General features: G+C 34.7%; 1 protein-coding gene across 2 annotated transcripts in view; it reads right to left on the minus strand.

The window, feature by feature from the left end:
• HSPA4L (heat shock protein family A (Hsp70) member 4 like) overlaps positions 1–26,265 on the minus strand; it is a 51,979-nt gene that overhangs the window by 18,344 nt on the left and 7,370 nt on the right. For both annotated transcript variants that reach the window (XM_025420564.3, XM_025420565.3), the window contains exons 3-13: positions 19,986–20,043; positions 18,234–18,374; positions 16,278–16,400; positions 12,156–12,255; positions 11,635–11,768; positions 9,397–9,641; positions 9,177–9,253; positions 8,190–8,341; positions 7,635–7,741; positions 4,628–4,761; positions 2,549–2,748 (exon numbers count right to left, since the gene is read on the minus strand). In XM_025420564.3, the coding sequence (XP_025276349.1) occupies positions 2,549–2,748; positions 4,628–4,761; positions 7,635–7,741; positions 8,190–8,341; positions 9,177–9,253; positions 9,397–9,641; positions 11,635–11,768; positions 12,156–12,255; positions 16,278–16,400; positions 18,234–18,374; positions 19,986–20,043 (1,471 nt within the window). The remainder of the gene's footprint in view (positions 1–2,548; positions 2,749–4,627; positions 4,762–7,634; positions 7,742–8,189; positions 8,342–9,176; positions 9,254–9,396; positions 9,642–11,634; positions 11,769–12,155; positions 12,256–16,277; positions 16,401–18,233; positions 18,375–19,985; positions 20,044–26,265) is intronic.

Genomic DNA, 26,265 nt, shown 5'->3' on the forward strand with positions numbered 1-26,265 from the left:
CGGTTTATGTCAGAGCCAACAGTGTCAGGCAGGCAGGAAAGAGTAAAAAGAACTTACTACCACTTACCTTACCTTCTCCTCTAAAACTGAAAGCAGTTATCTTCCAAAGTCTACTCTGATTTGGTTCTCATTTTTTGGGAGGAAGGGAGAAATGACTTATAATGGTACATAAGCCCTATGCTTTTAAACTTCTAGATACAGAATTCGATAAACAAATTCCAGAGAGAACCATTAAGAAATAGAGCATACAAGATACTTTCTACACAGGATACTCAGCCATCACCCCTTGTTAGCAATGATTTGGAAATAAACTACAATTTATTCAATACCTATTGTATCAACTATGGTAGGGATTTAAAAAGAAATAATATATTTGGAGTATGCTAGCCAAAAATGCCAAAGATATGATGCATGATGTTAACCTTTCTTTTTCCCTTGATTATATATGTTGGAGACGGAATATTTAGGAACATCTTACTTACCTAGAAAAAATACCTTATATGGGAACACCAACTAACTGTAATGTTCCTATAAGCCAAAACACTTATGGTAAGCAAATAAGGCTATGAGTGGCCAAAAGCAGATGTCATAACCTCATACTCTTTATTCAGAGATGAATCCCTCAAGTCCACATCCAGATTATTCTCAAGGACACACTAAGTGAATTTCAAGCCCACAGACAAAATAAAAGCAGAAAATAAGAAATGCTAGAGGTGGCAGAAAAATGGGTGCCATATTACTGTTTTTAGTGCCCGGGATTCAGTATATAGAGAAAACTAAAGGTCTCAACAGAGACTTTTAAGAAAAAGAGGTAAGAAAATTGAAATGGTTATGAGGAATTCATCCTAAAGGCATACACAGTGCTCTCAATATTAGTAAAAATAAACCTTAACAGATTGAATTTACATGTCTGACAAATTATGAACAATTAAGAAAACCAACTTTTCAAAAAAAAAAAAACTTTTCACCTATTATTTTTCCATTAATTATAAAAAATTGACTATCTTTACTAACAGATTAGGACATTTCTTTTCTCAATTCAAGGAAGGATGTAATAGCAAAATAGTACATGGTAAAATGGAAGGAAACGCCATGATCCTTAAATTAGGAGTACTTTAGAGAGCAGAATTCTGATCAATGAAGATTTTAGAATAATTATTAATAAAAACAGACAAAAAAGAAAACTTCAAAAAATGGAGAAATGGTCTTGAAATTAAAACATTTTTTTAAAGATTCATTCATCTTTGAGAGAGAGTGAGCGCACAAGCAGGAAGAGCTGAGGGAGAGGGAGAGAAAATTATTAAGCAGACTCCATGCTGAGCTTGATCTCACAGTCTGAGAGCACAACCCGATCTGAAACCAAGAGCTGGATGCCCAACTGATTACCACCCAGACGCCCCCAAAATCCATTCTTTTTTTTTTTTAATTTTATTTATTATTTATGATAGTCACAGAGAGAGAGAGAGAGAGAGAGGCAGAGACATAGGCAGAGGGAGAAGCAGGTTCCATGCACCGGGAGCCCGACATGGGATTCGATCCCGGGTCTCCAGGATCGTGCCCTGGGCCAAAGGCAGGCGCCAAACCGCTGCGCCACCCAGGGATCCCCCCAAAATCCATTCTTAATACACACAAATACACAAAAAATCTAGGGTGGGTCTCCAATTATGATCAGAACAAAAAAAATCTAACATAGGCCATTAAAAACAACTTATAAATAGTACATATAAAAAGATGAAACCTTTGTGTAATGGAATATATCACGTTCTCCTATGATTCCCGCATTTATAGTATAGCAAGAATAAATATAGTGTAAGGGTCACGTAACTCCTTCCTAAAGAAATAAACTGTCAAAATTTTGTACTAATGTTACTGAGTGTACAGCACACTATTGTGTTCAAATACCAACCAGATATCCCCTAAGCCCAGATAGATTCTTTATTAAGGATGTACTTTATCGGGATCCCTGGGTGGCGCAGCGGTTTGGCGCCTGCCTTTGGCCCAGGGTGCGATCCTGGAGACCCGGGATCGATTCCCACGTCGGGCTCCCGGTGCATGGAGCCTGCTTCTCCCTCTGCCTGTGTCTCTGCCTCTCTCTCTCTCTCTCTCTCTCTGTATGACTATCATAAATAAATAATAAAAAATTAAAAAAAAAAAAAAGGATGTACTTTATCAATCTAAGAAAAGGTATATGTACAGTTCAAAATGTATCAATCTGAACTCTTTAAAGCTAAAAAGCTAGAAAGCTAAAAAGCTAGCCATAATACAGTTTTTAATGGAAATAAAAAAGAATTCAGGAAGAGGACTCTAAACACATGTTTCATATAAGGCTAATAAAGATACAAAGCGTCTAAGGAGTTTAAAATGTGAAAGAAGTCAGCATTTAAAATTATACTTTAAAAAATCATTCTTTGATGTTTCATCAAAAAAGTTTATACTGATTCCTACAATAAAATCTCCTCAGAGATTTTTTTTCAACTAATAAGGTATCAGTTATGATTAAGAAACAATGTACTTATTAGAGGAACCTTGCAATAGGTTTTCTACATACCACATCATCCTTGCCTTCATTCTTAAATGAAGTTTCTGTCTCCATAGGAGCATCACTGTGATCCCCTTCTACATTTTGCTTCTCAATTACTGATGCACTGGCCACACTGAAGATTCCATGAATGTTAACACGAACTTTAACCTTCACTTTGGAACTATCACCATCAGACTGAGGCAAAACATTCTGAATAGTGAAGCTCCCTTAAGGAAAAAAGTGCTTTCATTAGTACATGGATTTCTGATTAACTTATTCAAATTCATTCATTCAATAATTTGATTATTATCTTTTAGATGAAGACAAATAATCATGAAACTATCACATCCAGATTACTGTGACCCTAGATAACTTTTTTTTTATGTTAATAAACCTAATATTAAGATTTAGACAGGTTAAGCAGCCTGCCCCAAATCATCAATACTAGGACAAAGGTAAGCTGGAATTTCAACAAAGGACAGTTTGACTTAAGGCAATATAGCTTTTAAATATTTTATAATATTGCTATTCTAAAACCAAAATAACAAAATTCTACTTCTGAGTTTGAAAACAAAATGAACATTATCCTTTTGCTGTAAGTTTTGCAAATCATAATCATCTTGGTAATTCACAAATACAGCAACTTAAAAAAATTTCACCCTATAGCAAAATTGCAGTTATTCAGTCACTAATACCTACAGAGATCATATTAACTTTCACTTGAAGAAACTGTTTTATTTTCAGTATTTTTAAAAGATTTTTTAAAAAGATTAAAAAAAAAGATTTTATTTATTTATTCATGAGACACACACACACAGAGAGGGAGAGACATAGGCAGAGAGAGAAGCAGGGTCCATGCAGGGAGCCCAAAGCAGGACTCAATCCTGGGACTCCAGGATTACGCCCTGGGCTGAAGGCAGATGCTCAACCAAGCCACCCAGGCGTCCCAAGATTTTATTTTTAAGTAATCTCTATACCCAACATGGGGTTTGAACTCAGAACCCTGAGTTTAAGAGTCACATACTCTTCCAACTGAGCCAATTGAGTGCCCCTCTATTTTATTTTAAAAATCCATAATATATAATGATATCCATAATAGAGAACACTAGGCAGAAAAACTGAGGAGTAAAAATTTGGTTGACCTTTATTATAGGTTGAATTGTGATCCTCACCCCCAAATGAATATGAAAGTCCTATTCTCAAGTACCTCAGAAGGTGACCTTATTTGGTAGACAGTGTCTTAGCAGAAAAATTAAAATGAGGTCATCAGGGTGGGCTCTAATCCAATGGCTGGTATCCTTATTTGGAGACAGATACACATATAGGAAGAATGTCATGTGAACATGAAGATGGCCATGTACCAACCAAGGAGAGAACCTGGAACAGATCTCTCCTCAAAGCTCTCAGAGGGAATCCTGTCAACACTTTGATTTCATACTTCTAGCTTCTAGAACTGGAGACAAATTCTGTTTAAGCCACTCAGCTTGTGGTTCTTTATTACGGAAGACCTGGCAAACTAATTACACCTTCCATAATTTTCTACTGCTTTAAGTAACGTATTTGAAACAGTCATATTGCTCCCTTTTTAGTCTATCAATAAAAGCAATACGTATAGAAAACTTAAGAATTGTAAATTATTCCTTCACTTTTAAATATAAAATCATACTTTGTTTTGTGTATCTAAAAAGATTATCCAGCTAAAACAGATATTACAGTCCCCAATTCTCACTTTTGTATTAATCCAATGATATGCATTCTGGTTGTTGCCAGGGAACCAAAGTTTAAAGTCAGAATATACAGTCAGTCTGGCAGCACAATTTCAACTTACTGATTAAGGATTTTTCCATAAAAAAATGACCCTCACCCCCTTTCAGGCAAATTTCAGAGCATTTTAAATAGAGAAGTCAAAATGAATTAAAAATACTCAAACCTACTGCTATTCCAGGATAAACTCTGAGCACTAAAAAAGTGCATATTTAGAAAAAAGTATGAGTATCTTTCAGTGTCAGCTTAGCTGAAATATCAATTTATTTATTTCCTTGATTCAAATACTGATATATTTACAAAAAGCAAAAGTTTCTGAAATTTTTTTTTGTATTTTCTTACCAATTCTTGGATCAGGATAAGGCACTTCATGTAAATTAGTATAAAATGCTTCTAGTTCAAATGGTTCCTTCTTGTGGAAAGTAATGACTTTTGAAAATGGGGCAGGATGATTCTTACAGAATACTTCACATTCCCTAAAATGGAGTGGGAAACAGTTAAAAACAAATAGGAAGTTGTCTATGAATCTCATTATAGAATCCATGTCATTCCCAATTCAAAAGCAGCAATTTGAAGAGCTCTATCCACAAATGTAAAGAAAAAGAATTACTGGTTTTGATATGAACATGCAATTTGATAGGTTTACAGCTCAAAGTTTTTAGAATGTCTGTCATAGTAACAGATAATTCTATCCTACTAAAAAAGGGAAAAATAATCGGGATTAGGTATAAGGCCAATATAAAGGGATTAGTTTTTTGCTCACCTATGTGTATCAAATACTATCCATTAGTTTCCAAAATACTTGTCATATATAACCCTTTTTACTCTAGATCCTTTTAAAAAAAACATTTGGGAATAATTTCAAATTTATAGAAAGAAGTAAAAATAAAAATAGAATAAGGAACATCTGTTATCTTTTTTTTTAAACATTTATTTATTTATTTATGATAGACATAGAGAGAGAGAGAGAGAGGCAGAGACACAGGAGGAGGGAGAAGCAGGCTCCATGCCGGGAGCCCGACTAGGACTCGATCCTGGGACTCCAGGATCGTGCCCTGAGCCAAAGGCAGGCGCTAAACCGCTGAGCCACCCAGGGATCCCCAGATCTGTATATCTTAACTAGATTTACTGTCAGCATTTTATTCCATTTGTTTCATCATTTAAGTGTACACACTCTGTGGATGTGTACATTTTTTTCTAAACCAGTGGAGGGTGTTACATACATTCTGGTCCTTTATACCTAAGTACTTCAATGTGTATTTCCTAACAGGGATATTCTTTAATAGAACCACAGTACTGTCAACTGTATAAGTTTACACTGATAGTTTAACATACAATCGACATTTTCCTTTTATCACTGTCCTTTATAGTATTTCCTCCTCTTCAGCACAGAAAGATTTAAAACCTACATAACGGGCAGCCCTGGTGGGGCAGTGGTTTAGTGCCGCCTGCAGCCTGGGGTGTGATCCTGGAAACCCGGGATTGAGTCCCGCATCGGGCTCCCTGCATGGGGCCTGCTTCTCCCTCTGCCTGTGTCTCTGCCTCTCTCTCACTCTCTCTGAATAAATAAATAAATAAGTCTTTAAAAAAAAATTTTTTTTAAATTAAACCTACGTAACAATTCCCATTCTTACTTAAATACTGTAACTGAAATGGCTTATAACTCTTGTTTACAGTGGCCCAGAAACTGACTCTATAATACTATTACCATCACCCTACTCATTATGCAAGGTTTGAAAATCTCACATTCATGGACCTTCCCCTCTATCTTGTTTTTCAAGAACCTACAATATTTTTCACTTTCTTGTTGTAATCACTAGGATAGGTTTTTCAATTTAACCCCTCCTCTCAATGTTTCTTATAATTTTTTTTCTGGATCACTGTATCTCTAACTGAAATTAACTTTAATTATTTAAAAAGTTTATTTAAGTTAATCTCTACACCCAACATGGGGCTCAAACTCATAAGCCCAAGATCAAGGGTCTCATGCCCTTCTGAGCCAGTCAGGCACCCCTGAAAGAACAGCATTTCTTGCCTCAAAATTGACATTAATACATGCCACTTACATGCTCTGCAAAACATTCAGGTCAGATAATCTATATTTTTGGAATTTGTACGAAAATTTTAGTTTTTCAGGGGTGTGGATGTAAAAAGCAGAGAACAAAATTTTATTTTATTTTTTTAAAGATTTTATTTATTTATTCATGAGAGACAGAGAGAGAGATAGAGGGGCAGAGACACAGGCAGAGGGAGAAGCAGGCTCCATGCAGGGAGCCAGACATGGGATTTGATTCCAGGTCTCCAGGATCACGCCCTGGGCTGAAGGCGGCGCTAAACCTGAGCCACCCAGGCTGCCCAAGAACAAAATTTTAAAAGAAACTTCAAAACCTAAATATAGGTTTACCTTATTGTACAAGTTATACTTCTGAAAAGTCATCAAATGTATTATTTGAAACACAAATTTTTGGCAGGGAAGCAACAAGCTATTTAAATCTTTAGCAGTTATGGAAAAATAATGTAAATGTCAATTAAAGCATGAAAAGATTGTAGCTTACAATAGTCAGAAATGCAAATCTGATAACAAAGTACTTATTTTCACTTTCAGAATGTTCCTTCTAAAAGAATAGAAGAAAATGAGCTACAACAAATAAACAATGTTAAAAGGAATATAAATTAGTATAATCCTTTTAGTGAAAAAATGTGGCAGTACTGGTTAAAATAATGCTCATATCCTTTGGGTCAATTTCAGTTCTATACAGTTGTCTTACAGATATACCAAACACAACTAAACAAGGAGATGTGTACGAGGACTTTCCTAATAGCACTGCTTGAATCAGAAAAATAGGGCTTTAGGGTGTATTGGTTAAATTAATTATGGCAAAAGTGCTGAGAAAAAAGTCACTGTTGACATGGAAAGTTAATATATAACACTTTAAAAAGCAAGTTGCACTGGGGACACTCAGACAATTACATAGGTACTTAAAAAGTGCATGCTTTTATTTTTGGATATTCAAAAAAATGGAGCAATATAAGCACAGCTGTTAACAATGGTTACCTTTGTAAAATGAGCTAAGTAGGAGGTGGGTATAGCAGATGCAGGTTTTTAAAGTTTTTATATTTCCATATTGTGATTTTTATTTGAAAATATTGATTTACCTTATAATAAAATACTAGTTAAAAATATGCCACCATGGTTTAAAGACTATGTAATATTTTATAGTTCCTTTTTTCTAATGTTTTACTTAAAAGTATTTGAGACTTTTAGAAGTGTAAATTCCTCTAAGTTCAGAAAGTAGGTTCAATTGGTTATTCACAATAATTTCTAACCAAGGCTTCAAAAGTAACTTACCCAGTTCCATCTTCAAAAGAGGTCTTCCATCTTAATGTGATTGAATAGGGAACAAGGTCTGTTATAGAAAATTCACGCACTTTAAATGCTGGTGAGAGAATCGCACACTGAAAATAAGATGTATACCATATTTAAATCAACAAACGCAAAACATACTGGTTACCCTGACTGAACCACTTATCAAAGTCTTGTAATAAAGTTACATTCTAAAATTACTGTCTTTTGGTAACAGCTAGTTTAAAGTGTCAAGAGAACTCTATGACCTTACAAAAAAATATTTTTAAATCTCAAAAAATAATTTTAAGTGGAAATAATTATAAGAATCCATAAAGTAAATGTTCTTTCACTAAGCACAGACATATTGTCCCTATGACACTTTAAAAACAAATTAGAAAGACACAAGATTTATTTATCAGGAATAATTTCAATTTACTTTTAGCCTATTGACAACTGGTTGCAACAGAGAATATTAAAAGGTCACTTTAAGCCTATCACCACATTTCTGGCAAAGTATACACTGTTAAACAAAAAAAAAAAAAGGATTATTAATCATACCTGTAATGCACATCCTCTTGCAACAGCTTCATCAGCATTTAATGTGGTACTTATGTCTTTAAGAAAGAATTTAGTGATTTGTTCTTTCACTGCAGGAATTCGTGTTGCTCCCCCTACAATTTCTATACTACTTATGTCTTCACGTTGCAAGTCTGGAAAGCAAGATGTTTGGGGGTTTTTTGGTTTTCTTTTTTTTTTAAAGATTTATTTATTTACTTATTCATAGCGACAGAGAGAGAGAGAGAGAGAGAGAGAGAGAGGCAGAGACACAGGCAGAGGGAGAAGCAGGCTCCATGCAGGAAGCCCGACGTGGGACTCGATCCCGGGTCTCCAGGATCATGTCCTGGGCCGAAGGTGGTGCTAAACCGCTGAGCCCGCAAAATGTTTTTAATTGAGAAAAATTAGATAGTCTATAAAAATGTGAACAAAAGACTTTGGAAAGTACTTTTTTTTTTAAAGTTAATTTCCTTTTTGCTAAAACAACACTAAATAAAAAGAAGATAAAAACAAATTTTGGAAAAATGCAAAACTTAATATTAACTAGGTATCAGGCGTTGCACTTAGTCCAGATGACAGAGTAACAATAAGAACAGACAAGTACCTCATGGACTGTTCAAAGTCCTTCAATTTTCTAACTTTCACCTCACAAATAACCAAGAAGTATTAATTGATTACCAAAAACCTTAACAAAAGGCGATCATGTCCCATTTCTACTTTATTTTCATCATAGACTTTATAGTATACTTATATGTAAACACTTCCGAATATAATATAATTTTATGATGTAAACAATAACATGAGCCAGGAGCTGTTCTCATTAACCCAGATTCATAGTGCCCTTACTCTTATGAATGAAGTTATAATCTCCCTAAAATGAAAAATATTCAAAAGACATGAAATTTTTGTTGCTTTTACCATTTCCTACCCCATTCAAGTGAGTTAACGTCATGACACAATTTTGATGGTTATTCTAGTGATTACACTTACTAGCTTGTTCCATTACTGCTTTTAATGGTGGCTCGATCCTGGTGAATAGGGAAGCACACAATTGTTCAAATTGAGCTCTGTGGGAAAAATGAAGTAAAATTCATCATTTTGGGATGTAAAACTCAAATATATCTTCTAAAGTAACACAGTGAAAAAAAATCAGACATGATCTAAATGTAAAATAAGCCAACACTTCTTAAACTGAAAACATACATGGTACCTGTTCATTTTACTAGAAACATCAAGGTCATTCATAAAACACTCAATGTTCAGTGGAAGATCTGATGCATTTGCGCTCATTAGCTTCTTCAGTTTTTCACATTCCTGATATAAACGCAACAAAGCCCGAGAATTTTCTTTCACATTTATCTTATATTTGGTCTTGAACTCCTCACAGAAGTAGTCTACTAAAGCCTCATCAAAGTTCCTGCCACCCAAATATGGATCAAAGGTGGTAGCCAAGACCTGTTAAAAAAACAAAAAACAAAAAAAAAAACCAAAAAACAAAAAACAAAAAACAGAAACAGTAAAGAACTTTCAGAAACACAAATGCTTTTGAAAAGATAAAAACCAAAAAACACCTTTTAAAATTAAAGTCAAAGGCAAAGAACTTGTCAGAAATCACAGGGATATCAAAACTTGCTGTGGGTTATACTAATTATCACTTATATTTAGCCAACATACTTAGCCACTTTGAGTTATCTGCTTTGGGTTACAGATCTATATATCATAATCATTCTATTTCTGAAATAACTGAGTTTCAATTAAAATTTCATTATCTTATATCCACTGGTTCTACAATAGCACTGAACAAGTAGACCAAAAACCAAGTTCAAGAGAGCAAAGAAACTCCTGAGCATGTAACCAAAATACAAGAGCCAAGAAAAGCCAATCCAAAGATGAAATCTAAATACTGCAATTGGTCAATTTACAGGTCAGGAATTAGGCCTTCTGACTACTATTTTAAACAAATAAAAAGCTATTTTTTTAATTTTTATTTATTTATGATAGTCACAGAGAGAGAGAGAGGCGCAGAGACACAGGCAGAGGGAGAAGCAGGCTCCATGCACCGGGAGCGCGATGTGGGATTCGATCCCAGGTCTCCAGGATCGCGCCCTGGGCCAAAGGCAGGCGCCAAACCGCTGCGCCACCCAGGGATCCCTAAAAGCAAGCTATTTTTATAAAAATACAGAATAAATAAAAGAATACATGAAAGACCACAAAATAAAGAATAAAGAGGAGAAGAATTTAACATAATAAACTTATTGGGCAATGAGCCCCAGCTAGTGGAAGAGGAGCAGGTAAGTCACAGAATTTCAACACTATAGCTCTTGAAAACACAAGAGCAAGATATCTAATCTCCCAGGATAGAGGGCACAAATGACTACTTACACTAGTCACTACTAAAAAAAAAAAAAAAAAAAAAAAAGGAAAAAAAATAATAGAACCTTACAGTTAGGGATGGTTCATCAGGTTTTTTTTTTTTTTTTTTTTTTTTTTCCACAAGGATGTGTGATGAAACAGTAAACCCTACAGAAGGTGGTAAATGTAATCTGATTGGGATGTTATCCCACAGACTAGTATGGGAAATCCATGGATCGACTTCTTGCTAGATCTAGGACTACCGAAAATTAAATGCAAAATTGTGTTGCCATGTGACTAGTGCAAAAATGTATCCTTCTGGACAGCAGAGCCACATATATGGCTACTCTAAAGTATCTACTAAAAAGGAAGAAAGGAAAATGTTCTTAGTGTACAAGACTAAATAGCAAAGATTAAACCAATTTACAGAAAACTACTCTATACTCATTATGAGTCATTTCCCTTGAGTTTTCTGATTACAAGTATGATATTATAAACTGTGAGATAAAAGGCTCTAAAAGGTCCACTGGACCTTTTAGAACCCAAAGTATTTCATATTTTAAGCAAATTCTACAAGTAACTAATGGAGAAAGAGAGAGTACATATGTACAGATATATAAGATGATCAATGTAAAAATGAATATAAAATCAAATACAAACTAAGATAAGCACACAGACATAAAGAATGCCACATTGTAGAAAATTATGACAGGAACCCCTGGATAGCAAGGTCTATAAAAATAAAGGGAATCATTTTAGGAAATGTTTTCTAAGTATATTTATGGACAATAATGTACTTAATGCTCCCTGATAGGTGACATAACACCTTGACAATAGCTAATATATATTACAGTATTATATGGCATTCCAATCATTTTATATTCATTAACCCATTTGTCCTAAAAAAAAATTCTGAGGTAATTACTCATATTATCTTCAGGTGGGGAGCCCAAGATTTGAGGAGGTTATGTAACCTGCTCAAGGTTATAGTTTTTAAGTGGCAGAGCCAACATTAAAATCCAGGCACTAAAGTTTTTCTATATAGTCTTACATGCTCTTAACCATTAAACATCCATATAGCAAATAATTCACTTACTTTAAGTTTTCCTTTGTTAAAAGCACAAACTGAGACCTGGTAGGCAGAATGTCCCATATCAATAAATATTACATTTCTTGGTTTCTCATCTAATGGGGGAAGATCCTGTTTATAAATTCCATATGCTAGAGCAACTGTGTAAGAACAAAGAAATAATGTTAATATCAGGATAGCAGTCACCTGGAAAACAAAAAGTAAGTCATTTTGATACTACACTATATAAAGTAATATCAATTATTAGTTTCAAAGTAAATTAACTTTTCATAATTTGGTTACTGTTTTTAATTTTTAATTTTATTTTTTCTCTACCCATCTAGAACTTAAATCTTAGAGCAAATGTAAGACATGTTTAACTTGTAGCAAAATACTATACTCCAAAACAAAAGGTTACAGGAGCCAGTACATAATGAAAAAAGATAAATGCTTTATATTAAAAAAATTTTATAAAATACTTTATTTTATAAAAATTAAAAACTAGAGCAATTCTTCTGACAGTGATTTTCAAACTGCAAAGTGCTCACCTGCAGTAGTTTCATTCATCAACCTTAAACAATTTAAACCTGCAACCTGTGCTGCAGCCATCACAGATCTTCTCTCAGCATCAGTGAAAAAGCTAGGAATCTGTTAATTTAAAACAGTAAGGAAATATATTGGTTTGATTTAATAGATTTTAAACATTTCATCAATTAAAAATGTAAAAAACTACTCTAAAACTTATGTAGGGCAATATAACTATTCTAAAACTTACGCAAGGCAAAGAATGGTGTCCTAATTAAATAAGCAAGAAAAAAAATACTGCTTTGTTTTGGCAATTTCTATACCATAAAGTGTTGACCTAAGTATGAACACAAACTTAAAACAGTTAAGAAGATGGAATAATATTGCAGGATTTCTAAAATATGCTCATCCAAATCCTTCTTTGTATTGGGCTTGCTCTATGAAAAAAATGTTTGTTCACATTTAATAATGAAAAATGGAAACCCCAAGACTTAAAATGAGATTAAATATATTTTGGTAGGGATGCCTGGGTGGCTCAGCAGTTGAGCGTCTGCCTGAAGCTCAGGGTGTGATCCGGGTCCCTGGGGTGGAGTCCCGCATCAGATTCCCTGCATGGAGCCTGCTTCTCCCTCTGCCTATCTGTGTCTCTCATGAATAAATAAATAAATCTTTAAAAAAAAAAAAGATATATAATGAATCCTTTGTAGCTGTTAGAAACAATCAGGCAGATCTGAACTATCCTGAACAGTATATTGCATTAGAAAAAAGGACATAGGGCAGCCCAGGTGGCTCAGCGGTTTAGCGCTGCCTTTGGTCCAGGGCCTGATCCTGGAGACCAGGGATCGAGTCCCACGTCGGGCTCCCTGCATGGAGCCTGCTTCTCCCTCTGCCTGTCTCTGTCTCTCATGAATAAGTAAATAAAATCTTCAAAAAAAAAAAAAAGAAAAAGAAAAAAGGACATAATGTAGCATGATTGTGTACGTATAAGCTACCAAGGAGAATATAATACTCAGAGGTCTATAATGGCTGTTATCTCAAAGGGAAGGGAGAACTATATATTGCAGGGGACTTATGAGGAGCATGTACTTTTCTTAAAATCACCAAAAACATTAACTGAGACTTCAACTTACAGTTAAGATTTACATATACTTAGTTCTGTCAAATTAAGAAGCACTTTGATTTGTGTGTACAGATTTCTGAGAAGCTAATTCAGTAGGGACGCCTGGGTGGCTCAGTTGGTTAAGCATCTGACTTTGGCTCAGGTCATGATCTCAGGGTCCTGGGATGGAGCCCTGAATTGGGCTCCACACTCAGCAGGGAGTCTGCTTCTCCTCCTGCTTCTCCCCCTGCTCATGCTCTCTCTCTCTCTCTCTCTCAAATAAATAAATAAAATATTAAAAGAAGCTAATAAGTATATTCATGTACAAAATAACTTGGGGCTCTTCCAATTTAGTTCCAAGACAACTTCCAAAGTTGTCTCCAATTGTATTACTTTTTAAAACAAGAAATTTCATTTAGCAGATATTAACAATTGGAGAAGAACTTGAATTTTGATATACTTGTTTATCCTTATTATCCTTCTGACAAAAATCTAAATTATAATATAGATGTCATTTAATACTCATTGAGCACTTATGTACCAGGTACTTTTCTAACCACTTTAGGATATAATAGTGCATAAAACAGAAAATACTTCCCTTCCCCTTGTAAATAGGTCATAACGGGTCTACTGCACTAACTACAAAGTAAATAATGGCAGAGAAGTTCATAATGCTCTCTTTCTGACACTAATTTCTGATGTGAATGTACCATCAAGTATAGTTAATAGGGATGGATTTGAATTTAACATGGATTTTAAAACTCACCCCACTTTGATGTACACTTTCAAGTGGCAGTATAGTGGAAGAATTGTAAGTAGGGGTTTGGGAATGAACTATTGGGTTTGATTTCTGCTTTACCACTTATTAGCTCTGTTGATTTTAGCAATTTATTTAACTTCCTTTTGTCTGTTTTGTAATCTACAAAACTGGAATTAAAAATATCCTACCTTTATGGGGTGGTTCCGAGGATTAAATGAGTTATACATATTAAATGCCAGTAACAGTGTCTGGCCAATGGTAAACTCTTTTATTAAATGATTAGAAAACATGGGCAGCTGTGGTGGCACAGCGGTTTGGTGCCACCTGCAGCCTGGGGTGTGATCCTGGAGACCTGGGATCGAGTCCCACATCGGGCTCCCTGCATGGAGCCTGCTTCTCCCTCTCCCCGTGTCTCTGCCTCTCTCTCTCTGTGTCTATGAACAAATAAATAAAATCTTAAAAAAATGATTAGAAAACAAAATATTAAAGTTCTCTTATTTTCTCTCATTTAAAAAATTCTAAATATCTATAAAAAATCTCATTACTAAAGTCACTGAAGAGTTCATAATCTGATTCTATTTTTCTGATGACACAAGACCTTTTTTTAAGACTTGAATTTAGGGAAGTTTAATAGTGTTAGAAATATATTCACATTTAGGTGACAACATGTAACTTAAAAAAGTTATCAATATATAATGAGATTTCAAAGGATAGAGTAAATGATGAAATGTTTTAAGAATTTTTTTAAGGGATCCCTGGGTGGCTCAGCAGTTTAGTGCCTGCCTTTGGCCCAGGGTGTGATCCTGAGGACCCGGGATTGAGTCCTGCATGGAGCCTGCTTCTCCCTCTGCCTGTGTCTCTGCCTCTCTCTCTCTATGTCCATCATGAATAAATAAAAAATCTTTAAAAAAAAAAAAGAATTTTTAAAAAGATTTTATTTATTCATGAGAGACAAAGAGAGAGAGAGAGAGAGAGAGAGAGGCAGGTGCAGAGACCCAGGCAGAGGGAGAAGTAGGCTCCATGCAAGGAGCCTTATGTGGGACTCGATCCCAGATCCCAGGATCACACCCTGAGCCAAAGGCAAGATGCTCAACCAGCCTCTGAGCATCTGCCTGAGCCACCCAGGCGTCCCTGTTTTAAGAATCCTTAAAGAAAGATATTTTCTTTCTGAAAAATACTGCATGATCTCAATTATATGTGGAATCTACAAAAGTTGAATTCATAGAAGAGGAGTAGAGTGGTGGTTACCAGGAGCAAGGAAGTGGGGGAAATGGGAGACACTGGCCAAAAACTACAAAGTGTCAGTTATGTAGGATGAATAAATTCTAGAAGTCTAATGTATAGCATATAGTGTCAAAAGTTAGTAATACTATATTATATACTGGAAATTTGCTAAGAAAGTAGATCTCAGGTGTTCTTGCCACCAAAAAAAAAAAAAAAAACCCAAAAAACAGTGCATGACAAGATGTTAATTAGCTTAACTGCTGTATATGTATCATTTCACTATGTATATGTATGTCAGAACATCATGCTCCATACCTTATATGTAAACAATTTTTTTTTAAAGAAGGCACAATGGGATTCTGGAGAGTGATAAATATGTTTATAAACATATTAGTCATATAGTGATTGATGATGGTTATGTTAAAATTTCTGAAAGTATAACATGCTAAATATATCCAAGTTTTCATTTTAAAAAGGATTTTTTTCTTTCTGATACAGAATATACATAATCTCAAATTCCCAAATGGGAATTTTCAGTTTTGTCATAAAATGTTAAAGTCCCTACAACTAGGAAGTTAAGGGCAACCAGGAAAGATTCTTATGGATAACTGGCAGGCATAGCAGTCACTACTCATATTCATTTTTTTTTTTTTTTAAGATTCACAGATTATCACAACTGACTATGGGAAACTAACTCAATCCTAAACTTTACCAAATAAAGTCATTTTTTTTTAAACCTAAAAATAAAAATGGGTTTACATTATTTACTTAAATAAGAACAGAAAGAATAAAGGAAAGGGAAGAAAAATATTTAACAGATCACTGATATATTGGAAATTGTGATTTAAAAGTATAAATTACTGTGACACCTGGGTGGCTCAGTTTGTTAAGCATCTGCCTTTGGCTCAGGTCATGATCCCAGGGTCCTGGGATGGATCCCCACACTGGGCTCCCTGCTTAGCGGGAGCCTGCTTTTCCTTCTCCTAGTTGAGCTCTCTGGCTCTACCTGTCAAATAAAGTCTTGAAAAAAAAAAAAGTATTCATTATTGAAGTAAAACTTACTGAAATCACACAGTCGGCCACTGGTTTCTTCAAAGCATTTTCTGAAGTCTCTTTAAGTTTGGCCAACAGCATTCCAGTAACTTGCTCAATTGCAAAAGGTCTCTCTTCTTCTAGGTACCGCACCTAAACCAAAAGTTCAGATATTTATTGAGTCATTTATTCGTCCAACATGTATTTTGTATTTACTCTAAACATGACAGACTACAGTGAAAAAGAGTTATATTCTGAAAAGATTATTCTAGTATTATACCCTCTCATTTCTAAAGTTCAAGTGCCTTACACATAGTAATGTAACCAAATTGTTCTCAAAAATATCTTCTTGCATTAGATCTCTGCCTTTCACAAAAGCAATTTTTATCATTCACTTTCCAAGCACATAACAAAGGAGAAAAAGGTCAATCTTTTGAAAGTTAGAACTTTTCTGGGTTTGACATGAAAGCCTTAGTCACACAGTTTTAGGAAAAGCAAATGAGAACATCAGGGAAGAAAAAAAATTTCTTGGGGCAGCCCTGGTGGCGCAGTGGTTTAGCACCGCCTGCAGCCCAGGGTATGATCCTGGAGACCCGGGATCAAGTCCTACATCAGGCTCCCTGCTTCTCCCTCTCTCTGTGTCTCTGCCTCTCTCTCTCTGTGTCTCTATGAATAAATAAATAAAATCTTAAAAAAATATATTATTAAAGAAAATACGTACAGTATGTATTATTCCAAGGTTTCTGGGAGATAATCATAAATTAAATATTAGAGATGTATATATAAAATTTCAAAATTATGTTTAGACCAAATAACTGGTTTATTTTAAAGTCAGGTTTAAGAGTATGTTGCATTTAAGCACACAAAAGGGAACTTTACAATGCTTCTTGACGAAGGAATACTGGAAGATGTGTGGTTTAAGTAATCAAAACTCTTTTATAACAACCAATAAACTTGTGAGCAATACAGTTACCCTGGAACCCATATAATAACTATATTTAGTTTACTGAGGAAAAAATATGTCTTCTGTGTCCTCAGTGGACAAAATTTTATTCTATAACACTAAATTTTGGAAGAGCTTCTCTCAAGCAGCACAATGTATGTGTGTACAAGTGTATATATGTGGCCATGTTTACCTCTATAAAGTACTTATCAGTACCTCACTCCACTTTATAGCTAAACAGTATTCCATTGTATAGTACCACATTTTAATTATCCATTAATCAGCTGATGAACACTTGGATTGTTCCTACTTTTTGGCTATTATGAACAATCATGTACAAGTTTTTGTGTGTACATATCATTCAATTCTCTGGTGTATATAACTAAGAGTCAATCTTCTGGGTCATATGGTAACTATGTGTTTTGAGGTATTCTGTCAGTTTCTGAGAAATCTACAAACCTGTTTTTGTTAACCAATCCATAACTTACTGTCTCAGGATATAGAACTAAAAATCAAGAATCCATCTCTTACTTGGAAGAAGAGTTTGCTTTAATATAGCAATTAATATATTTATGGGGTCTATTTTTCTAAATCACTTATGCCTCTGCCTTTATCACTTGAATATAGTTCACCTCTAAAAGTTCTCCAAAAAATCATTTTTCCTTGACAATAAAAGTATTGGTTAGATTTTAAAAATTACCTAATCAGAATTTTTTTTTAAGATTTTATTTATTTATTCTTGACAGAGAGAAAGAGAGGCAGAGACACAGGCAGAGGGAGAAGTAGGCTCCATGCAAGGAGCCCGATGCAGGACTCGATTCCGGGACTGCGGGATCTTGCTCCCAGCCAAAGGCAGACACTCAACCCCTGAGCCACCCAGGCATCCCCTAACTAGAATTTTTTTTTTGCACTCACTAAAGCTTACTACAAAAACCAAATTTTGGTACAGATGTACTGTGTCCAGAGGAAAAAAGTTAAATTACAAACAGGCAATATTAGATTTGGTTTTTTGAATTTAAATGTTTGTACCCTAGGAAGCTTACCTTAACTCCTGCACTTCCATTTGGCATCTTCTGCAGTTCATAAGGAAGCCTGATCCTTTCAGTTTGCACGATAGGATCATCAAATGATCTCCCGTGAAGCTTTTTGAAGCCATGAATTGTATTTCTTACATTCGTGACTATCTGTTGGCAGTCAACACTTTTATTTATCAATACTTAATGCAAAATAAACACTACATAATATTTTAATAAGACCACCAAATCTCCTTATCCTACACATTTAAGTTTAGAATTACACACAATCATTTGTCTAGTTTCCAGCTGATAGTAAAATTATACAATATGAATGCATGCATCTTATCTATTGCCCGTCAAATTCTCTTCCTATTCTAGGAACGTAGAATCAAAATTATTGTTTTCAAAAAACAAAGAACAAAAGTGTAAAACTTTTCAAATACAGTGAAAAATCTATCTACAACTCATCTCTGGTTTTCCTTAACACTTTTGCTCTAATGAATTAATACATTTGATTTCTCTTCCTTCCACTTTAATTACTCTATTTACATTACAACACTCTTCCTTATTGCCCCCTTTTTCTTTTTTTCCTCTTAATATCTAGTTCTTTGTGAAATTTCTCATGTACTGAGAATGAAATTTCTCACTGTGGAGAATTGATCCTAGGCTAGTAAATTTAAACTATTACTGTATAGCATAATGCAAAGTTCAGGTGTCTAAATTTGCAAATGGCTTGTATTTTAAGCAAAGTAATTTTTTCTTTAACTAGAACATGAAGTTCAAATGACAGGGTATTACTGGGATCCAGTTGTTGCCCTCTTATAGTTAAAGCCAAATAGATCTTGCTCTTCAATTATGAGATGAAAGCTATGGGGATGCTGAATTACCACACTGATCTCTTTAGGAGAACTAACTTTAGTTTGCTTTCTTCAGAAATTCTGTTATCTATAATACACTTAGAAGATCACACATAATAAGAGATGTAAACTTTAGTGAAGAAGTCATTTTGGCACAAACTCAAACATCTGTTTATGAAAGTGGAAGAGAAGATAAATATTTTCATATACAGGCCAATTAGAAGACAACCTTGATAAAAGTCTTAAGCAAAAATGCCTTGATAAATGAGTCAATTATTTCTACAAAGTCATGAGGAAAAAAAGCCCAATTAAACAAAATTATTTTATGAGGAAAAGACAACCCAGGTACACATTAAAATGTAAGAAGTAATTGTTAAAGGCTTTTGGTTCAGGAAAATAAAGTCCAAGGAAAATGAACCTCTAACAAGGAATGTTAAATGTAAATGTTTTACTTCTAAGTACCTTGGAAGCCTAGAAATATGAACAGAAATATGAATACTGTTTAAGTATCATATTTCATGTAAAGTAGCCATACTGGGTTACTCTGGAAATTAATTTTCCATCTTTCCCACCTTCTTTTACAAAGACATTGGTTACTTGTTGAAGTGTATATTCTAGATCAGATACCTCATAGAAAAGTGACCATATAGGGGAAAAGTGGTGTCATATGGTAGCAATACTCTAACTTCACAATGAAAAAGACTTTTAAAAAAAATAAAATTAAAAAAAATAAATAAATAAAATAAAATACAATTTAAGAAATATTTTGCAACCCCTCAATGAAAATACTATCTATTAAAACACAAAGATACTCAGGTCTGTAAATTTCCCTTTTTTCTCTTAACTACGTAAAGTGGGAGCTTAGTTACCAAGATTCCATTAATTCTTCCTGTAAGTCAAAACATCTACATTAACAATTTACCTGGCTCTTAGCTGCATTTCCAATGGCTCGAGTTCTTGATCCCAAAGATATACAGGCTCTAAATAGGAGAAAAACACAAAGTTTGTTCCCATGGTATGTTTATATTAATATGAAGAAAATGAATTAAGTGTATTAATATAATCATGTATAGTCTAAAAAATTAATACCAGAATTTTGCATATTTTTGTTTCATAAGTAATAGAACAGTGGTCAGGATGTTAGAATTTTTAGAATAAATATTGCTAAGAGCTGGTAATGTTCTGTTGGCCTCCAAAATTGTTTTTCAAATTCTGTTCGTCTAGAACCTACTAAAAAAAATTAATCAAAAAAAAAATTAACTGTGTTCAGTAAGACCAGCCTGCATGGATCTAAGTCCAGGCTCTGGAATCTTGTAGAAATTACCTAACCATTATTTGTTTCAGTTTCCTATCTGGAAGACAGTGATGATAATACCTACTCACAGGTTTATGTGAGAATTAAATGAGTGAATATTAAGTAAATGCTTTGAACACTATGATTGCTATTTTTTATTACTATATTTAGATATAATTCTGCTTATAAAAGATAAGTGTGGAGCAACATTTTCATTCAAATATCATTTCATGTTGTAATTCAAGAAAGTGCTTCCTCAACCAATAACTACCAATAACTATTTACAAACTCTGTGTGTATACCAGCTACAATCACTGTTGTTGGAAAATCTACAGTCTACTGAAAAAAAAACAAACAAACAACATACAGGACTATGAACATATGGACTGTGGATACTAGTGAAAAAGAATAATCACTTTAATATGATAAGGCTTTAAGTGGAAGAGGTGATTTCTGAATTAAGATCTGAAAGAAGAAAAAAAAAGATCTGAAAGAAGAGAAAAAATTTTAATACACATCTATTTGTTGGAAAGAATATTCCTGGTATGTAGGTATACATCTATTTTCAATATGTTAACCAGAGTGATCCTCTTGAAGACTAGGGTCATGAAATTCCCCTACTGAAAGCCCTCTAATGGTGTCTTGTCTCACAAAAAAAAAAAAAAAACTTAAGTCTCTCCAATAGCCAATAAAATCCTTCCTGGTCTGGTCCTTGGCTGCTCTACCCTGTAACTTCCATCTAGGCACACTGATGTCCTTGCTATTTCAAGAATAAGGCAAGCACGCTTCTTCCTCAGGGCTTCTGTATATACTATTCTCTATCTCCGGAACACTTCTAAATATATCCACATGGCTTACACTCACCTTCACTTCTTTCATGTCTCTGTTCAAACGTCAGCTTATCATCAACACCGTTTCTATCTTAAACAACATTTTCTGCTCCTCCCAACATATACATGTCCTACTACTTACACCTAATTTTATTTTCCTGCATAATGCATCACCATCTGATACAATTTACTGACTGAATCTCCACACCAGAGCATGAATTCCTATGAGGGCAGAGATGTGTACTCTATTCCCTTCCATCTGCACTATCCAATATGGTGGCCACTAGCCACATGTGGCCAGTAAAATTTAACCAAAATAAAGAATTGAGTTCCTCAGCATTATTCAGATTTCAAGGGCTTAATAGCCGTATGTAGCCAGTTGGTATACAGAGAACAGAATATACATAGAAGAGATACACAGAATAGAAAGTTCTTTTGGGCAGTATTGGTCTAGATCATTATCTGGTAATACAGCAAAGGTACCTATTGAATGAAAAGAAAGATGGCTCCTAAGGATAAGGCTGATTTGGAGAGTAGGAGGAATAGAACTTGGCTAGTTTCATTTGACATTTTGATAGTATAAGGATCAGATTATACAGGGCCTCAAATGACAGGTTATAAATCTAAATTTATTTCAGTAAGTAAAGGGAACTCATTAAAGGCTTTTGGATAAAGAAGAGAACATTCCATGCTTATATAGAAGATGAATTGAAGAGGAAAGATCCCAGAACAATGCCTTTTCTTTCTTTCTTTCTTTTAAGATTTTTATTATTTATTTATTCAAGAGAGACAGAGAGAGAGAGGCAGAGACACAGGCAGAGGGAGAAGCAGGCTCCTCGCAGGGATTCCAGGATCACACCCTGGGCCGAAAGCAGGTGCTCAACCGCTGAGCCACCCAGGTGTCCTGCTTTTTCTTTTTAATAGACTTCATACCCAGCATGGAGCCTAACTTGGGGCTTGAACTCAAAACCTGGAGATCAAAACCTGAGCTAAAATTTATCATCAGACACTTAACTGACTGAACCACCCAGGCACCCTTCAAAACAGTGTTTTTTAAGGGATGAACAAGACACTGTCATATTGGGGACCACTGTATTTGCAAGGAATTAAATTCATTTAGTTAATTTAACAGATTTTGATTGAATAATAATTATATCCGGCATGCTGTTACTAGAGGTATAGTGAGGGGAAAAAGATATGGTTTGGGCTTTCTTGGAACTTACAGTGCTATAGGCTCACACAAATGAAAAGTAAACTAGGTGCTACAGTAGAGGGTATGCATGGTGTTATAATATGGAGTAGATAATAGAACTGACCTACAGGAGGGTGATCAGGAAAAACTTACTGGAGGAAGTGATGAGATTTTAAGGAAGAGTAAATGATGATGAGAATGGCATTAAAGGATATTTGGCAGAGATCATTTTAACCAGTGTGAACTGATAGGACTAAGGCTAGAAGTCATCAGTAATCTATATCAGGATGATAGCTGAGACAGGTGAAGGAATTAAGAGATATTTAGAAATAAAACTCAAAGGACTCAGTGACAGATTAGATCTTCACTGTCCAATATAGTAGCCACCAGCCACATGCGATGATTAAGCATATAGAATGTGGCTAGTATGAACTGAGATGTATTCATTTTAAGTTTGAAACATACCCCAGATTTTTTTTTTTTAAGATTTGTGTGTGTGTGTGTGTGTGTGTGTGTGTGTGAGAGAGAGAGAGAGAGAGAGAGACAGAGAGACAGAGAGACAGAGAAAGGCAGAGACACAGGCAGAGGGAGAAGCAGGCTCCATGCAGGGAGCCCAATGTGGGACTTGATCCAGGGACTCCAGGATCATGCCCTGGGCTGAAGGCAGGTGCTAAACCACTGAGCCACCCAGGGATCCCTGGATTTTGAAGATTTAACGTTTAAAAAGGAATATAAAATAGCTTACTGATTTTAAAATAAATAAGATTTTGGATATGTTGATTTAAATAAAATACATTAAAATTAATCTCACCTGTTTCTTATCTTTTTAACATAACTACTAGAACATTTATGCATGTTGCTAACATATTTTTCCCAAAGAGTGCGGGAATAGACAAGAGGAAGAGGCAAGTGCCATGACTAATTTATAGGCTTTCAATTTGCATAAAAGGGTAAAGTGGTGTTATTTAATGAGACATAGAACACTGTAAGACAGGTTTGAGGATGGACCATCACAGTGCTAATCAGGACATGTTGAGACTGAGGTACGTTTGAGACATCCAAGCAGATCATCTCTTCCAAATAACTCCCTGATTCATTATACTCCCTGCCAGAGTAGGTATTTGCATACCTAATATGGTTATCAATGTAGATGGTTGGCATTCCAACCTAAAGTTCATTAGAGTAAATATGGATTTTCTATCTCTTAGCCTACACTTTATTAAAACCTGTCCTTCTCTCAACTCCATTACTTGTGCACACTTATGAATACTTTTAATTTTTTAGTACTAGGCTACCATCACTTGAGTACATAGAAAATCTTGTTCTTAGGTTGATTCTCAAGAAGTTAACTTCTGTTAGAACACTAGAGCCAAATAATATTGATTCATCTATCCTTAAGTGCTAGATTCTTTGTAACATGCTGAACAATTGTATCACTTCACAGAGAAAGCTTAACTGTTATCTATCTTTATTAGATATTCTCTGAAGTTAAAAGTCGACAACTCAAACAATTTAGTGTTACAGCTTGGAAATACCCAATTACAATACACAGGAAACCTTCCTCATATAGCTAAATGGCTTCAAACTCCTTCCTTTAATATTCTTTCAAAAAGATTCTGGAATCCAACTATTAAATAATTACTTTCTAAGTACCTTCAGAATAATCAAAATACCTAAGCATCTCTCAAAACTTTTTACCTGACTTTGCTAACACCAAGGGAAATAAACACATTATACTGTACTTTTAGGCTGACATAAAAGTTTTTATAAAAAGGATATTCAATAGTTGACCCAAATGTACACTGCACAATCCATTTGTCTTATGCTTTCCATACTTTATTTCAAATAATATTTAGAAATTCCATTTTATACCTAAAAACAAAAGAAAGGGTTTACAATGCAATTTAAATCTGTAATTTCCAATCTGATATATTGCTGCCACAGTGGTAATCCCAGATTGTCAGAGAATGCCACAAAAATTCTAAACAAACAAAACTTCTAAATGTCCTATGTCACTGTCGGTAGAGGAAGAGTATAAAAATCAAACGACAGGTATTAGCTTTAGAAAGCTATATTCTGGGGCACCTGGGTGACTCAGTCGGTTAAGCATCTGACTCCTGATTTTGGCTCAGGTCATGATCTCAGTCCTCCATGTTGTACTCCGCCCTCAGTGGGGAGTCCACTTAAGATTCTCACTTGCCCCTACCTCTTGCTGTATGCACACACTCTTTCTCAAATAAATAAATTTAAAAAAAACCTGTATTTGTATTTTCCCTTAAAACTTATTTTCAAAAAAATTTTTTTTGTAAGACAAGCACTATCGGGTTGGAGAAAACACTATTGCCAAAACTATGAGATTTCTCACCTAACAGGTCAGTACTCTTTAAATTTGTTCACTTCTTTGTCAGTCTCCACTAAGGATTCAAAGCCTCTTGATTTTACCACTTTCATTTTAAAAATAACTCTATTTAAAAAATTTTCAGCTTTCCCTTTCCAGTTTCCATAAGATCACAATTACTATTTATAACCTCTTGTGTTATCAAGTTAATACTAATTATAGCTGAATTAATGATGAGAGGGCAATCAACTGGTTTAAATCAGGGGGTGAACGATGCCAGGAGCACTTACCCCACTCCTTATCCCTAGAGTGACAACCAAAAATGTACCTTTAGATATTGTCACATGTGCCCTAAGGGGCAAAATCTCCAACTGAGAACCACTGCCTTATATATAGCATCACTTTCCAAATACTGTTCTATGGACTATTCCTTGGAGATTCAAATAAGTTGGGGAAAACATTCTTTCCTGGGAGTGTTTCAATGCCTATAAACAATGGATCTGAGAAGTTCTGAAGTAAAGAAAACATATGGTTATTATTTCTCAAGGTTAACTATCTGGAAAAAAATTGCCCTACAAGAAGTGGGGGAGGAACGTTCTCAAGAAGACTTATGGTTGCCATTTGCTTTCTAGCTTGCTACTTAGAAAAATAAGACTTTTTTTTTCTTTAAGATTTGAGAGAGAGAGGGAGAGAGAGAAGAGAGAGAATGTGTGCATGCACGAGGGAGGGGCAGAACAAATCCTCAAGTACCCAGATGAGAGTGGAGCTGGACAGAGGGTTCCATCCTAGGGCGCTGAGATCATGACCTGAGCCAAAATCAAGAATCAGCCACTTAACTGACTGAGCCACCCAGGTGTTCCCAAAAATAAGGCTTCTTTTAGGCATATATGATTTAGTAATAACAAAAACTTTTCAGTCTTTCAGTATGGACAATGGATAAAACTTTTTAACACATAAAAAATAAAAATCTCTTTTAAGACTTTCTAAACGCTTTTAATAAACATGCCTAATTCATAAATTGGTTCACAACTTGAAACTATTAACAGAAATCACACACGGTTGAACCTTGAAAAATGAGGGAGTTAGGGGTGCTGAATCCTTGCAGAGAAGAAAATCCACGTATAATTTTTGACTTCACACGTAACTACTAATAGCCTACTGCGGACCAGAAGCCTTACTGAGAACAGTTGATTAACACATATTTTGTGTTATACCTATTGTATGCTGTGTTCTTACATTAAGCTAGACAAAAAGAAGTGTTAAGAGAAACACACTATCAGTAGTGTACTGTGTTTATAAAAGAAAAAAAATCCACATGTAAGTGGACCTGCACAGTTCAAACCCATGTTGTGCAAGAATCAACTGTACATAGGTAGACACATATAAAAAGCTGCTTAGTTATATTAATTTAGATGTATTTAACTGATACATTATTTGAAAAGCTGGTTATTTTAAAATTCAACAGGTCAAATTCCAATAACAATGCACAATAATTTTAAAGTTCTTTTGATTATGACTGCCTAAACAAGGGGTCTGCAAATTACCATT

Source organism: Canis lupus, chromosome 19 (genome assembly GCF_003254725.2).
Source record: "Canis lupus dingo isolate Sandy chromosome 19, ASM325472v2, whole genome shotgun sequence".
NCBI lineage: Eukaryota > Metazoa > Chordata > Mammalia > Carnivora > Canidae > Canis > Canis lupus.